This window comes from Merops nubicus, unplaced genomic scaffold (assembly GCF_000691845.1).
Source record: "Merops nubicus isolate BGI_N331 unplaced genomic scaffold, ASM69184v1 scaffold49321, whole genome shotgun sequence".
Lineage (NCBI taxonomy): Eukaryota > Metazoa > Chordata > Aves > Coraciiformes > Meropidae > Merops > Merops nubicus.
In genome coordinates this window covers 26,564-43,789 of record NW_008589883.1, presented here as the reverse complement: position 1 = coordinate 43,789, position 17,226 = coordinate 26,564, and the positions used below count along the sequence as shown (strand labels likewise).

The window sequence follows — 17,226 nt, the reverse complement described above, 5'->3', positions numbered from 1 at the left end:
GAAACAGTAGTGCTATGATACACTTTTATAATGAAAAAGCAACAGGAATTCCAGTGGTCTGGGTTAGTTTATTAAAAGACACACAAACAAACTTATCATTCACTGCATTTTTACTATATTTAATTAAAAAAAACCTGGCAGATACTTGAACTTACAACTTTTTCTTTTCATGTTAAAACTATGTAAATTGGCAACACTGGTTTCTTCTTTCTGTTAGGGTTTCAAGATATGGGTATTTGAAGTGACATGGAAGATCAAAACATACTCAGTTCCCCAGCCCAGTACCACAAAAGACTGTTTACAAATATCTTGCACGTGAAGTGCTCCAGTCTTTTAAGAATACAACTCAAACTGAACATGTTTTCACATATTGTATTCAACAACATAGCACAGAGTTCCTGCATAAGTCACAACTGTAATAGTTGCATATAAACTCAACCACTGTGCATGTAGCACCCTATAAAATCAACTGTATTCTGGACTGGAGTACTATGCAAAGAAGCATCCTTACCTTGCACCGTTAGAGTTGCCGATGCTTCAGCTTTCCCAACCATATTTTCGGCAACACAAGTATAGGAGCCCATGTCTCCTGCCACCACTTTCCGGATTTTCAACGTATGATCATCACGGATTTCATATCTTTAAATATACATAGTAATAAACAATCAGTAGGAATAAGAACTTGGTAACATTTCTGTAAAGGTTAAAAATACGGTGGGTTTTCTCTCAAAGATACTTATTCCCACATTTCCCACAGAAATAAAAATATGTATAAAACCTTATAAATTGATAATGTAAAATTAAAGTTTAAAAAGGAAAATATATCTAAACATTTATAAACCTTATTTCATTTGCAATGTGAGTCGGTTTTATTGATGTCAGTAGAATTGGGGTAATAAAATTGTACAGCTCCAACACAGAACGCCATGTCATGTGTTGTCACAACAAAACCTTGAGAACAAGCCATTTATAAGTTTCCATACAAATTGTAACTTCAAATAAAGCTCAATGGTAAACGAGAAATTTTTTATTAGATCAAGCCAGGCCTTCTCCATTCAAGAAAAAGAAATGCTAGCTGTCAAACGCTGAATGGCTGCATCATCTAGCAGACTAAATGTCACAAAAGATGTTTCCTTGTACTGCACCTTGCTTTTGGTAAGTCTCCATCATCTTTTCTCCATCTTACTGTGGGGACTGGGTCACCTCTTGCTTCACACTTGAACTCTGCACTATCATCCACAGTTACAGCTAAATTACTTGGTCTCTTCACAAAAGATGGTCTCTCTAAAAGGAAGGAGAAGAAACAATGGGATTAGTCCAGCAGTTCTGTGCCCAAATTGTGATTTTCCCTGAACTGTGGCTGCAAAACCCATGGGTGCAGAATGACAAATCTGATGGAGGTGCCTCTGCCACCACTCCTCTTGCTTCCAGCCCCATGGAGAAGATACATATCTGTAGTCCTGCAGATGGCCAGCACTGCAAACCCCAGTACAGGAGGCAGACAATCTCCACAATGGCTCAGGATCCAAGCACAGACTTCCTTACTTCTTAAGTATCATTGTCAGGGCTAATATAGTGAAAGGAAATCAATCTACACAGAAAATCTAAATACATATCTATCCTCAGATAGAACCAGGTCTGTTGCAAGGATCCAGGCAAATGACCACTCATCTGCTGTACTGCTTCAAAAAGACCAAAGGTACACACGAAGCACTGTCTCACTGCAGGTTTTCACTTAGTGGTGCCTCTAACTTCAGAGGCTAAGGCCCAGCGCAGTGTATCTATGAGGTGCTTGCAGGTGTCAGCAGTAGAGAGTGTTCAATGCAGTAATTTCCAACATTAGAAAGACAACGTTTCATTAGAAAGACGTATTCTTTCACTAGCACACATAAAATAAAACAATCAAAAAAACCCCACAATATCCTTTTGATAATTTGTGTTCATAAAAATTGCTGTTATCCCTGACGTGGATGACCCAAGTGCTGGCTCACCAGCATGAGATTAATTGGTGCATACTTTTTCTCAGGCTTTCTGAAACACAATGGGATCTCAGCAGAGGCTGTGCAATTCTGGCAGCCCAGCTACTAGCTAGACATTTCAGGAAAGCGCTCAACACACTTTTATAACTGTAATAGTTTAAAACTTTATGATGCTGGGCTATTCACAGTTTCATTGCTCCACACCAAGCTGGAGTGCAGTGAGGTCTGCATATGCACAAGGAAGAAAAATGTTTTTAACAATTTCTGGGGTACTCCAGGAAGGATTACCCATCTAGAAGATCAACACCAGATGACATCAGGGTGTGCATAAAAGAACAGGGAAGGTTTAACAGAAGAGTGCTTGGCAGGTTCCTTTGCCTAAGGCAGATGACCTTCTTGCCTATAAACCTGTAAAAGTTCTGAGGGGTTGAGAAGACAGTTGCATGTTTTGACCTGTATGCATTAAAGATATCATCTCCCTGCAACTTGAAGAGTCTGAAGCCATTGGCACAATCAGGAAGTGTGAATACCCAAAAATATGCCACAAATTTCTCATAGGACAGAATGATAAAGAGACAATCCCATACTCTTAATGTGCATTTTTTTTTTTTTTTACAAGATGGCTCCTTTAAAAGATGATTACTTTGAAGATGTAGATATAGAGATGCAGTATAGATACAGAGATGAGGTATCCTAAAGCTTTAGTGAATGGTTCAAAAGGGATGGAAGTGGAAATGTAAAGAAAAACTGAAAAAAAAAACTATAAAAGAGCTTACTTTATTCTCATGGATGTCCAGACCAACTGGACATGTGTTGTAGAAAATTGACCTTTGCTTGCAATGCTAGGCAAATAACGTTAGATGAAATAAGTTGATATTTAAGTTGTCAGTTCTAGACTGGGCTCATATACAAGAAATGAGAAATAAAACAGAGACCTATTGACATGAGTCTACCTGTGAATTAAAAAGCCACAACTACAGACATTCCCCCCCATCCTGGCCTCTTCCTTGGAGGTGCAGTAAAAACCCAATTTGAATGCAAGAAAAGAACATTCTGGATTAAACCGCAGAGTAAGAAAGAGTTTGGGCAAGCATATTCAACTTAATTATGCAAGAGAAAAAGAATTGATCTGGTAAGGCTGGGACTGCTGCACACTGGCAAAACTCACAAGAGGCACATTGTTCTCTAGATCAGTTTCCTAAACGAAGAGTAATACTCCCAGAGCTTTTGTCTGCCCATTTGTAACACTCTTATTCAAGGACACAAACAGATAAGGGAAATCAGCACTGATGCAAGTATCTATCTTTGTAAGGTGTTTATTTTGTAAATACACGGAAAGCTTAGCAAGGGTCACTTTGAAACTTTCTACTACTACAGTTTCTGGCGTGCAATCCCCCCTCTGATCTAAAGCAGAAACCTAAAAGCAGAAGTTCAACTTCTAAATACCAAAATCTATAAACAGAAGATTTATACTTAAAGATTTAACTATATGAAGTCAGCATGTTTCTCATGCTTTTTCAATCATATCTAAGGCCTGAGCTGAAAGAATAAGGTGTATTAAAGTTTTCTAGACACAGACTGATAGGACATTCAAAGCTTTTTGAAAAGAAAACCTCACTAGTTTTCCTATGCTGAAAATCAGAAATATGTTTGAAGAGAAAACGAGATGAAGAAAAAGGCACAGACAGAGCACTCCCTAGAATGCATCTCTGTTACAGGTGTCCAGCAAGAGTAGTATTTTCCAGTCTGGACTATGTAACAGTACATACCATGGTTCCATAGTTAGTAGCAGTCTAGTGATAAACAATTAACTTGTACAGTTAACTAGGAGCCCAGTGACAGGGCTTTACTCATGTAATTATGACTTTCAATTCTAGATTTTGCTTGGAAGTTCTAAAAGTCTATCTGATAAAAAAACTTCCTGCTACAGTGTTTCAAAGGTGTCTACAAATTTAAAAAAAAAAAAAAAAAAATTAAAAAAGAAAACCCCAACCCACAAACAAACCCAAATCAAACAGTCTAGTGGATTATAGGAAGTCTTCCTTAGCTTCTAAAAAGTCACACACTTTCTTGCTGGATATTCAGCTTCAACAACTTTAAGATGAAATACAATCTCATTTTATTGTGGGAGGCCCTGCTTCAAATAAAACTCTGAACAGGACTTCAAATTACCTGAGTCCTAACTCTAAAAGAAGACAGATGAAAGTGCCTAAGACTGACAAGACAGATCTTAAACCTGAACTACAACAAACAAACCAAAAAAGCAAGATACAGGACTACTGCAGCAGCACTGGGATGGAAACCATTGTGTTATGAACCATAGCTTGGATATTCTCATCCTTTGATGATAAAGTATCTGCTCCTTCTGGTACCTCTGAGATATTTAAGCTATCTTGAGCCTTCTCTACTTTCAAGTAACACAGGACACATTTTGAATGAAAACTCCCAAAGCTGCATTTACATTCATAGTGAAGGAATTCTCAGACTGCATATGGAGTTACAGCTTCCTTTCTGCAACAGCAACAAAAAAAAGAAATTTTCAGCTAAGCTCAGTTATCTTAAATGAACACATATTTTTGGATGCTCAGAAGAACTATCATTTGGAACACCTGAACAAGCAGACCTGTTCTATCTTTACAACACTCAGTACAAACAACTATAAATGAAAGGATAATTATTTAGAATAGAAATTTACAATAATTGATTTTATTCATCAAAAGGGAAAAATTAAGCCTCTGCTTCTCAGTGATGTTAATTTTTGTTTTTCTATTGTTTCAGAATACTGATTCAGCCAGCGGACACTGGAATTATTTACAGTTTGAGAATTAAGAAATGTCTTCTGATGGCAAAAAAAAGCTCAAGGTGGACTGCACAGCCACTCACTGGCACCCATTTGCTGGAAAATGGAACATTTTCAAGATAAACACTGAAAAGGAAATAGATGAGAATGATCATTAACAAAAGGCTTACTAGGTGTTTTAGATGCTTACTTGGTTTGGGGGCGGCTCTGACCCCAAACCGCAACACTAGGAGAAACAAAAGTTGGACATTTTGATTAACACAGTGTTAAGGGAAGAGTTCTTACCTAAAACGGTGAGTTCTGCAACTTCACTCTCACGTTCTCCAACCATATTTGTTCCAACACAAACATATTTGCCAGCATCATTCTTTCGTGTGTATGTGATCATAAGCTTTCCTCCTCTGATCTAGGACAAATCAAGGATGGATTAGCAATTTAATAATATTTATTAACTTGAAAAAGGTTTTGTTACAGATAATGGAACAGAATACGCTATCAAGTGATTTTTTTAGACAGTGAAAAAAAAAAATTACTACTAAACTAATTTCCTTATCTCACGCAAAAAGTTTGCCTCCTACTTTTACATCAGTATTTTAAAGTCTCTCAGATTTGGTCCCCTATTCTTCTTCATTCTGCATAATGTAAGACAGGCTGTTCAACAGTCTGCTTAATGCTTGTTGGGCAGAAGGACTATGGTTCCTCCCTGTGTAGTACTGCAGGTTTGATATTATGAGGTGGAGAATAAAAATTAGCACTGGACATAAATCCCATTTCAACATCATGGTGTGCAATTACTTTTTCTTGACAAGAAATATGTGTATGTTATCCTACCATTGGTCATGCTCGTTATTACTAATTAATTTTGTGTTTGTTTTGGCTTTCATTTCTTCAGGAAGTGAAGGAAATATTTTTACTCTTCAGTTCTTCATCTTTAAGTAACTTTAAAGACTGATAAGCAGCTGGGCAGAAGCAACTAAATCCTTACTGGGAAATGAGTAACATTCTGTTCTTAATTCTGCATTCAGGTTTTGGAAGACAGTGGAATTCCAATAACCCCCAAATCAGAAAACATACTGCCCCTTTGTGATTCTAAATCTTACTGTTTTATACTAAAAAACCAAACATTAAAGCCATAGAAAATACCTGATCTCCCTTTAATAGTATTTATTCTCCCATTTGATTGACAAAATGGTTGAACAAATTTCATAGTTCAGCACAGCAAGGCAAAATTTGTGTAGGCAACTGTCTACATACCATGCTTTTGTACATTAAAATAATCATCACTTGATTACATTAATTACATTTTTAAGTGAACGTATTTTTATGAGTTCACATATAAAAACCACTGCAGTTCCAAAGCATGGGTGGAAGTACACAATAAATAAAGGCCACATATGTATCTACATGAAAGGGTCTAATGTGGTCAGTGACAAGGAGAAGAGTATTCTTAGCATGAGATATTTTGCACATGTTGCCTCAAGCTAGAAATCTATCCCTGAAAGTCTGACATCTTGAGAAGCATTGGGCTCTTATTATCATTGTAAGATGTACACACACAAAGATGACAGTCAGTTATTGAGATAAATGAACGTGCATGTGCAACATAGATAGTGTTGCATACAAATTTCCTTCTGTTGCCTTTGGCACTTGCTGTTTGAGCACAGAAAAGATACGTCCTTTATCATCCAGAAATCTACTAATGCTGAAATTTCAGTGGGGATTTGAGGCATGAAGAATGAAAAGTAAAGGTGACCTGCAAATACACATTTTTTTCAACAATCTGTGTGTATTTTTAGATTGTTGACTGCCTGAACTATAAGCATGAGAAGAGAATGTAAAACATAACCAGAAGTCTATCTATATCTACTCCTGTTCTACATATCTCTACATCACAGAAAGCTATGTATTTCAAGTAAACTATGAAAGGATGTTAAAAAACAATTTTAGAAAGATTTCCACATGCATTTGAGGGTATTGGTGTATCCAGACACATATGCAGAAATATGTGCTTTTCATGTGTATCACTACTGAATACACTGCATTTAACAAAGAAATGTCTTTACATATCACAAAAATTTACCAGCCCAGCTGATGACTTCAAACCCACGTTTACAAAACTGAAAGCAGTGATTTTCATACATTTTAAGCTCTTAAGTCCTACTAATATTTGGTAGCATTTGTGCTCCTCTGTGATGTTGCCACTGATGAAAATCCCATTCAGACTCACTACATAATGACACAACTCTTTATTTTGCACAAATTGTAACCTACAGCTAGAGCTATCCTAGTAACTCGTAGGAATCACCACAAGCCTCTCTTCAAAGCACAGATGGAGAGACACATTAAAGCAGAAAGATTTGAACAACTGAAAAAAACCACTGAAAGCTGCTTCTCTTCTATGCTGAGATTTTCATAAGGAAGGGGAGTCAGAGGAAACACTCCCTCATGGACATTGAGGCAGAGTTCCAAAGATGTGACATGCCTATTGAAGGAAACTGAGCTTCCAAGATGAAATTCTGAATGCATTCGGTTTATTTTTCCTAGGGCTTTTCCTTTGTCCATCTTTGTTTGTTTGTTTTCCTTCAAACAGAAGAATGGTTTAGAACTTTAGCTACAATGATGGCTATGCCACATTAAACTGTAATGAATTACACAGTTACAATAAAATGTCCCACAAATGCCCGTGGAATTACATATGCCTGTAAGTGGTGCATTCACAGATGGCTAGAAGAAAGTGTACTTTGGCCGTCGGTTCACATCCCAAGTTTTTCATTAAGTTTTAATAATTAGGTACCCCCACCACAGTAAGATTGATCAAGCCCTTCTAATTACTAACAAGATATTGCCGATCAAATGTGCAGCTGGGTTAAGTTTATGTTCTCTACGTGCAATGATTGCCACTTTTTCTTTCTATAAGAAATACTAGAAATACCTATGGGCTGTAGACAGTGGCTTTAAGTAAAAAAGTACACAATGAAACATGCATTTTTGTAGGAACGTGCAAAGAATCTCTGCTACATTTCTTTGTCTTACTAATTTCATGTACAGTAAGTCCAGTACTGTAAGTTCATGTCTATTATTTAGAACAGGAAGGAGCCAAACCACCTCTGCTGGCATTATCTGAAATCTTGTAAATTAGAATAGTCATAGTGTGTGGATACTTAGCAGTTAATCAAGGCATTTTAATTTGAGCGCTTTGGATCATCTCATATCTGTGCCCCTGCCCCAGAAGACACCCACTGGACTTTATACTAGCAAATGACAGAATGGTTTGAAAAAGTGACAGGCAGTATAACATTTCATCCCAAACCTCCCAAAGAGCTGTTACCATACTGAATACAAAGTCCTCTCTTCAAAGTAAACAAGATATAGCAACCAGTTTTATGACATCACTCTGGTAGATACTGCATGCCATAGGAAAAGAATTGCTTTCCTAACTGCCAAAGCTTTAAGTCCAGTTTTGAAAAGATGGAGGCAAGCATCATGTTTCATTTATACAGAAATGATGCCAAGGCACTTTTTGACTTTTCACGCCTCTTCAGGATTTCGCTCTGTTCTGTGCCCACCATCAAATTTATCAGGGCTGTGCAAGAAAAGAATACAAGAATAGCACTGAATACTGATGAGAGAAAAAACTGTGATTAGTGGTTCACAGATGATCTTCAGTTGTCTGTAACATGTATGGATTGTTGTATGTATGTTAAGAGAATATAAAATAGCATGCTGACTTACAAAGACTTACTGAAAGCTATTTTCTGTGACCTGCCTGACCATATTTTGCTCCTCGTGAGTAAATTGTTCATTCGAGCAAGTCCACTTAATTTATTTCTTTAAACAATAGTTGGAGATGTTCACACAGAAAACTCTATGCACCCCCAGAGTTAACTAGGTCCAAAATTGTAAATTCTGGCCACCCAGCAGCAAATAATCATATACAAATAATGAATCAACTTGGTCAGCCAATAAATTAAATCCATAAAAACTTACCCAAGGGTTCTACAATATACCACAAAGTATTCAATATAGCTGTACACTATAGATATATGTATTCTGAGGTCATATTTTATATAGCTATGAGTGTTGTGTGTATGTGTAAATTTCTGTATGTATAAATCCATACCTCCGTGTGTTAAGAAATATTTTTATATATGTGGCTGATTCATTTACTTTTCACAGAAATGTGCTATGAAATACGAGAAAGAATGAAGCCATGAGAGAGATGCTTGGGAAGTCCAAATATAAAGGTGACTGGCATTTTAAAACTTTTTTTTAGCTCCTAGTTTCATTCTGCATAATCAATGAAATCTGCTCTGTTGCAAAATAATTCTAAAGGAAACTTAAATCCCTAAGAAAATGAATTTTAGACCACAGAGTGAAACAGTGACTTCTGTTTGTATAGTCAGGCTTTCTGAATACTTAATATCACAAATTTCACATATTTCAGTCTTCTACAGTACAGCATACATAGTATCACATATATCACATTTTATTTAAATGAAATATGACAGGCATGTGATATTAACCTGTCAGACATGGTCTGTGCTTTAAAAGCATAACATCTAATTATAAATGACAATAAAACTGTTAAAGAACAAGGCGAGTACAAGCAATAGTAATTAATAGTGTCACTGATGGTAGATATGAATAAAATGGAGCTTTCATTCTTTAGTTAGGACACAGAATTTTCTCATTTCCCCCTATGCAGTCTAACATCCTAAACCCGATTAGTATATCCTTATTATGACTTGTCATTGGAGCAGAGATGGTAAGGCACAGAGGATCAGCAACGGAAGACAACTTTGCAGTTTTAATAAAGTTGAGTTAAAAAAGAGTATAAACCAAAACCTATCTTAATTTTTTGTTTAAAAACATGTATCTCGTTCCAAGCCTTGTGAATCCCAAGCATTCTTCTCTACCTATTACAGTGTGCTTAAATATCAGATACTAGACATCAAAACGTATTTGGAACAGGTCTTCAACAATGATTAAAGCTTGTTTTTATTCAGCTTCAAAGTTCAGATAGGGGAGTCTGTCCTGCTTTCGGTTCCATTCTCTGGGACCCCAGGAAGGTATGTGCTGCCTCCTCCAGATGAAACACACAAAAAAATCTATTTGAAAGAAGTTTAAAACATACTTTCAAGTGGTCTTCCTGTGCTATAAATCTGTCATGACAAAGTGCAAGTCAATTGTTCCCCCCTACCATACAGACCAACAAAACAGTCTTGCAAAGATGACAGGCCTGAAGGTAGAGTCTAAAAAGAATGGTGAAAAATGCATAGGAAGATAGCTTTACTTAAAAAGAAAGAGCATTTAAGGTAGATAAAATGGCAATACATTCAAGCTGCTGCTTCTAGCACCCCTGCCAATTTGGCCAGGATACATCAGAGTCAGAATCAGATTCAAGTCTGCTCATGAGACTGCTTTCCCCTCTTTTATGGCCTCATTATTAATGGCTGTATCTACAAGAAGATGAATATCTACAAAGGCTTAAGGGTTATCCGTGTCCTGAATTATTTGGTGACTTCAGAGGCAGCTGAGGGTTATTCAGCCCTTGGCATTATCACAAGACACCAAATAACTGAATTACCATATGTGTTTGATACTTCACCCAGCTAAGAAGATTGTGGAAACAGCCAAGATATATGTAGAATGTCATAAATCAACTCCAGAAAAGAAAAATCCATGCCTCAGCATATACATTTTTCAGAAGTTTAAAACTGTAACAGTCCCAAACTTACTTTCTGCAAACATTTGGCTTTTGTTTATCACAAAGGAAAATTTAATTTAAAATAGGCCATTTTGGCTCTCATTAATCAGAATTCATTTCTGAACTGGCAGCTATATTTATATGAAAATATCTGAACCAGTAAAATATTTTCCTGAAACACTTGTACAGTTTTTGGACAAAACGTTTACTATGTAATAATTCCTTTCTTATTATAAACCAAAATTAAAAACCTCCTACAACAAAAGCACTTTACAACTACCTTCATGGCCTTAAATCTGCTCTACCAAGAAACTGGTTTTGCCAGTACTATTTCCTGAGTACAGAAAACACACTAAACTTAACTAACTTGCAACACATAAGCTCATCCTATGAGTCCGTAAAAAATATATGGAACTAAGCAATCTTTCTGCAACACCCAAAGAAAGCCCAACTGAGCCCAACGTGGGAATGATGTGTTCGTGATGACAACTATGATATTTCTGGGAAGCTGTAAATTTATTTAAATTTTTTTCTCATGCATGAATCTCCCCTGGATGCGCTGGTGCATACATAGCTTTCACTGCAATCAGTGAGTGAAATCAGAAATTAAAGTGAACTTGAACTGAACTCAGTGTCTGGTATATCTTCACTTCTTTCCTCTTACACAAGTGAGATGACTTGACGTATCCGTTACACCGGAATTTTCTTTTAACCATCACCACCACTGTGTTATTTACACACCTCCAAGAATAAAATCCCAGACCAGCTGGGGTTAATTTGCACACAAAATCTCTCAGTCTCTGTTACCTAAAGCATCAGAAATGTGATATGGAAAAATAATCCTAACAAACCAAAGTTTTAAAACATATAAAAAGTTCCTACCTGGCAACCATGAAAGAAACAACATAGCCCAAATCCACGGAGGAACTGAGCGGCCTGTTGCCCACGGGAAGGGCCTACGCTGCGGAAGACGGACACACGGCCTCCCTGTGGGGCTGCCCCAAAACGTCACCAAGAGTGAGGCCATGGGCAATGCCAGGCCGTCCCTTCGGGGACCAAAAGGGCCCATTTACACAAGCAGAGCAGCCTCTGCAGTGACTCTACATGCCGCAGGGTACACCTAAACCCTGCAGCCAGCTCAGGGGAGGTGGGGGTGGAGCAGGGAGGAGTACCCACCACCGGGCCATTTCAGAGGGGTATGGACTCTGCTGCTGATTTTAAGGGGATTTCAGTTTCTATGATTTTAGGTACTGACCAACACCGTCTTACTCTTCTAAGCCTGGAGTTAATGATGGCAGTACAATGACATGCATTTAAAACAATTTGGTTTCATGCAGTGTAGTTCTTCGATGGCAAATTTCCTACTTTTCCCCTAATGAAAGTGGAGCTGTGCAGAGTACGAGTCTCCAACGGCAGAGTCCTAACTTTCAACTTCAAAGCCTAGAAGTATAGGTAGATAAATCTTCACTAAGACTTGTAATTGATGAAAGGCATTTCTCACAGCATTGTGCCAAAACACAGGATTTTTCATGGTCCTGATACAGGGTCTTCTACAGGGAACTGTTCTGACACGGGCTCAAGTTATCAAGAGCTTTGAAGCAAATGTTCATAGGTCTTCTACAATGAGCTCCCACAAGAAACTGAAAGACCTTGAAGATGTAAAACCGAGGTTTTCCTAGACTTAGAAGTACAGTTGTGAAAAAATAACAAAATCGTTACAGTCTGAGAAGAGAGAACAGAAATAAAAAAGAATTACTCAACACTTTTCTTGTGCATAGGTCTGTGCAGCAGGTCATTATTTTCAGCTTTGGCTTCAGTCATTCAGTGACCTCCTGAGATGTGTAGCAGGGTTGTCACAGACTCCCACTTGCTTCGAGGAGAGGGCACATCCCCTCTGAGACTGACTGCCCACTGCTGGATCCTCATGGAACGGGACATGAACCATAGTGTCTCAGATCCTTCCCGTGACGGTTGCACCACCTGCACTCGACTGCATGTGGAAGCTTAGCTCCCTGGAGCTGGCACACCAGATCACAAGGGAAGAAGGAATTTTTGTCTTCCTTTCAGGGGTAAACCTGAGGCCTTGATGGCATAGAATACAAAGCAAGAACCAAACTAAGCAAACAAATTTTGTCACACATGGCAAAAATGCAGTGGACTCTTTCATACATTTCCAAGTTGCTATTTTGACCTTTCCAAATTTAGACTTCTCATTCAAAACATTTTCTTTTGAAATTTTACAATCAAGTTTACTTCCAAAGAAGTGTTGGCTCTACTAACTGAACACTACAAATATACAAATATTTTGCAAACTGTAACCTTGAAAAGATAGAAAACGTTTTCTCTGACTTTTGACCAAGATGAGATGTCATGGAAATGAGACCACACTTTAAAAAAAAAATCATATAAACCTGGGTTACATTTCTGTTGCATCTATCTTTGACTAAGCCTAGGGTTAGAAGAACTCTTTAATGACCATGCTGGACATACAAAGTTGTGAAAACATTAAACCTTTCAAATCATTTGTCTAACACTGCCATAAAGAGGAACATATGCACCACATTGTTCATTTTTCACAAACAGTTAAACACAAATGTCATATATTATTCTGCCACATTTCACTATTCCGTCAGTCATCACTGCAGCTCTTGTGACTGCAGCACATGCAAATCATAAATCACAGTTTTCTTTGTATTTTTTGTGGTCTGCACACAAGCTTTGAGCTACAGTACTGAGGTAAAAGCCTGCAGTGACAGACAACCACAAGCCAATCTGACTGTAACTTTCATTTTTATTGAAGGAACATTGAAAAGCCACCGGGTTATACATTACAGCTACAATTAAGGTCCCTGCTTGGAAGATGCTAAAATTTAAGCTTCCAAAGAATAAAGAGGAGAATGTATGCACAGAGAGGTAAAGAACAAACCCCTGAATTCACCAAGCCCACACAGCAGCCAAACTTTATTCGTGCTCAACTTTAGATCTCCAGACTGACTCAACAGGCAGCAAGTGACCTGCAGATCTCAGTCTGTTAACAAATGTTCAGCCCTCTGTTGCCACAGGGGACTATACAATGTAAGTTGTTCCTGAGCAACGGACAGCGAAGCCAGGAGCTACTTGGAGAGTTTCTATTATTCTTAAAACAAGCCAGGGCAAGTTCAGTCAAGCAGAACAAAGCATACCCTGTTCCCGATGTCGGTATGCACCAGGATCGCTGCTCCCTGATGCTCACACCTTCCCCATGACCATCCTTTAACGACGATACGCGACAATCCGAGAGCTGCAGTTTGCTGGGCTCGGCACTGAGAAACGGCCCCAGAAGCAGCAGGACCAGGCTGCTTACCAGTCCTGCTCCTCCCGCTCAGCCCTTGCCTTTGGAGCAACCAACCACCTACTGCTCAGCATGTAAATGGAAGCGGTTACGGTGTGAACAGCCAAGGAGAATGAAGAGGCTGAAGCCTGAAGAACGGAGCCTCTCCCCTGGCCTTGGTTGCTCTGGAGCCCTGCTGGGATAATTGCTTCCTTTGCAGCAGTTCCTGGCTATTCCTCTCAGATGCTACAGTGGGTTTAAACTCCTGGCACGGTTTTTGTTGTTGTTAAAAGGGTATTGTAAACTGCACCAATACAAAAGGCAGAGGAAAAAAAAGCTGCTGGAAGTAGGGAGAAACTGTTCTAGACACTGAGAGTATCAGCTGCTCAACTTTTTCCATTTGTATTTACAAACTGAAGTAAACTGTGGTCTGCTGGTCTGCTTCGATACGGAAATCAGCATCTCCCATCTGTGGCAGTCTGCCGTTGGTGAAATACCCTTGTAAAAATAGTAAAGAAATTGAAATTTCTCAGCACTTCCATTTTCCCAGTTTTTCTTGTGGCTGTGTGCACGCCTTTTTTTCAAACCTGTACTATCCTAACATAAGTAAAAAGCTTTGACATCCTCTGTGTGAGCAGTGTAAAAGCACATAATGAATAGGAAGTGATCTTGACAGAAAACTAAAAGCATTACCAGATCAGATTTCAATTCCTTTGGAATGAATTACCTCCTTTATGACAGCGACAGGAAGTTAAAGACTGCAATTGCATTCCTATAATAAACTTTCCTCCCTAAAAAACCAGAAACGGTCACATTATGCTTCCAAACCAGACACTAACTCAAATGTTCAGTCTGAAGTAAACACTCACTTAGCATGATAAACAGAAAAGAAGACAGACTTTTGCATTTAAAAGACTCATCTACCTAATGTTCTGGCCAAATTTCTCAAAAGCAGCTGGAAAATGTTAAGAGTCCCTGCCCACTGGGTAAGGCAAGGGGTAGTCAATACTTCTGACTATTAAACGGACATATTGACATGTCCAGGAAGTAGAGTTTGCAATTCTGGTTTTAAAATCTGGTCCTGAATGCAGATTACCAAAAGGTGCTTCCTGTAGCCCACGGCATGCAACACACCGAGTGTCATCCTGACTGATTGGGTACTACTTACAAATGGGACGAGTAAGAGCTGGAACCCCATCAAGGTCTGAACTCACCACTCCTGAGACACTCTATGACTCCACTCAGTACCCCAAGTACATAGAAAGATTTTTAGGAAAGGCATGCATGACTGCCATTTCTCTGTGTTGTTCCTGTTACCGCACATTTCTCCTTGATGAATTCCTTTCCATGCTGATGCACCCCAAGGAAAGGTAAGGAAAATGATGCAAAAACACACACTAAAGAATGCTGGGGAAAGTTGAAGTATGTGAACAGGCATGGAAGACAGTACTTAAAAAGACTATAGTATATATGGAAACAAAAGACTTTATCGATAAGCTTCCTCAAATCTTCTTGCCTCCTTTTCCAACATAAACAAGTATGAACAAAATCAACCACTACTGCAGTACATAAATTTCAGTAGGTCACATTAGGCCCCTGAAGTCTGCACCAAGGTATAACCTTACAGGAAACTTTTCTAACAGTAAAGTTCACCCTCAGTTATCATAGAGGTTGTTTGTTCCAACACAGATCCATAAGTTTTGCTAATGTTTGTCCAGAAAAGGTAAAGAAATGATACTCGCTACCCCTGCAAATCATTTTTTCATGGAAAACTATCAATGTGTTTTTTCAAACCCTGAATAAACATTTATAAATTAAGGGGAAAGTTTCATAAAACCCCTGAAGTATGATAAGCATCAAAACAAAATAATCAGCTGAACTAAGACTTCATCAAGTATGCATTGCACTTTGCATTACACTATTAGGGGATTATACTTCATGTACTTCATACAGACTTTTTCTAAGACAGCTATGCTGTTGACTTCTGTGAAGGAAAAAGAAAGTCAAATTCTACTGAACAGGGAAGTCAGTCATGACCAGAAAGGTCATAATTTTAGAGTATGTCTGATAGAAAGGAAAAAAGTTTTCTGAAAATTGTCTTCATCTTTCAAATACTTCTGTGTGTTGCTACATACTTCACAAAAGTGCCATAAAATCTTAGCAAGTTTTGTCCTTTGATGAGATCAACAGTGGATTGCAATGCTATATGTTTTCCCCAGATGTAGGGTTTGAAAAGAAATGCTTTGCAGAATACAAAAAAATTCTACTATATTTCAGAAAAATGCTTAAATATTGTTAGATTTCTGAATACAGAAATTCTGAGAAATCATATTAGATTCAAACTTTTTTTTCAAGATCTATAAGAACTAGACTATAAGTATTATTACTGGCACTTTCAAACATCTGTGCAAAGAACAATCTGATATGCAGGCTATTCTACACAGAGAACATTAAAATGCCCTATTTGTTGTATTTAGAGTTGCCTTTAATAACGTGTTAGACTTTGATCTAGGCTCATTCTGCTCACACAGCAAGCTCATTTCATAGTGGGATTGCCTGGAAATACACCACAAAGGTATGAGCTTATGATCCTAACTTTTCAACAAATGCTTAGGAGGAATTCACCTTGAAGCAGAGGACTGGGCCTGTGCTGAGCCTGACATACCCACAGCCCAAAGCAGCAACTCTTTTCCTGAGATGGAAGACAAGATGAAAACCAAAGCAGGGAGAGGGATTTAATGAGATGCACACTTCCTTGAGGAGTGGAAGACCAGAAGCTCATTAAGTTGGGATTTGGAAGATGGTATACATATGGGATTCTATCGTAGGGAAACTTTAGCTGCTAAGTTCATCAGCTAAGCAGATATCAGAGATGTGTGTTGCTTCTTTTTCTATATGATTATGTGGTTAAATAAACAATACTTTTCAGAAAGCTCCTTTATGGCATTGTTAACTGCTGTTCAAATGCTTCTGCAGGGAAAAACCATTGGATCACACCTAACTGTAGTTAGTATAGCTGTTACACCAGCTACTGTAAGTTCTCAGACAAGTCTCAGAGAAGGAAAATGACATAAATCTAACTGAAAGGAGTGATTTAAAGTGTTCAACGTGTTTATAGAGGGGACAGAAAGGGGTACAACACTGTTCCATTCATATCTCAGTGCTCTTAACTGAATGCAAAATGGACACAGATTAACTTCACATATAGTCTGAATGCTGCAGATAGGTACCAAAGTGTAATGCCTGTAGATCTTTTCTAAAAACAACATTTTTGTAGAAAGTAAGGAGGAGAGAATAAAAAGGTAAAATTTAGTAGATTTTATGCTTCTTGGAATTAAAAGTAATCTCTATTAGCAGAAAAAAAAAAAACATTTGTGTTCTTCTCCTAAATAAATAGGATATCCTTACCTTTCCAACATTATCGAATGTC

General features: G+C 38.0%; 1 protein-coding gene across 1 annotated transcript in view; it reads right to left on the bottom strand.

Moving 5' to 3' along the window:
* Nucleotides 1-511: 511 nt before the first annotated feature.
* LOC103781982 (roundabout homolog 1-like) overlaps nt 512-17,226 on the bottom strand; it is a gene marked incomplete at both ends in the record, with an annotated part of 30,719 nt that continues 14,004 nt past the window's right edge. The window contains 3 exons of the mRNA XM_008949713.1: nt 512-639; nt 1,146-1,284; nt 5,065-5,185. Coding sequence (XP_008947961.1) covers nt 512-639; nt 1,146-1,284; nt 5,065-5,185 — 388 coding nt within the window. The remainder of the gene's footprint in view (nt 640-1,145; nt 1,285-5,064; nt 5,186-17,226) is intronic.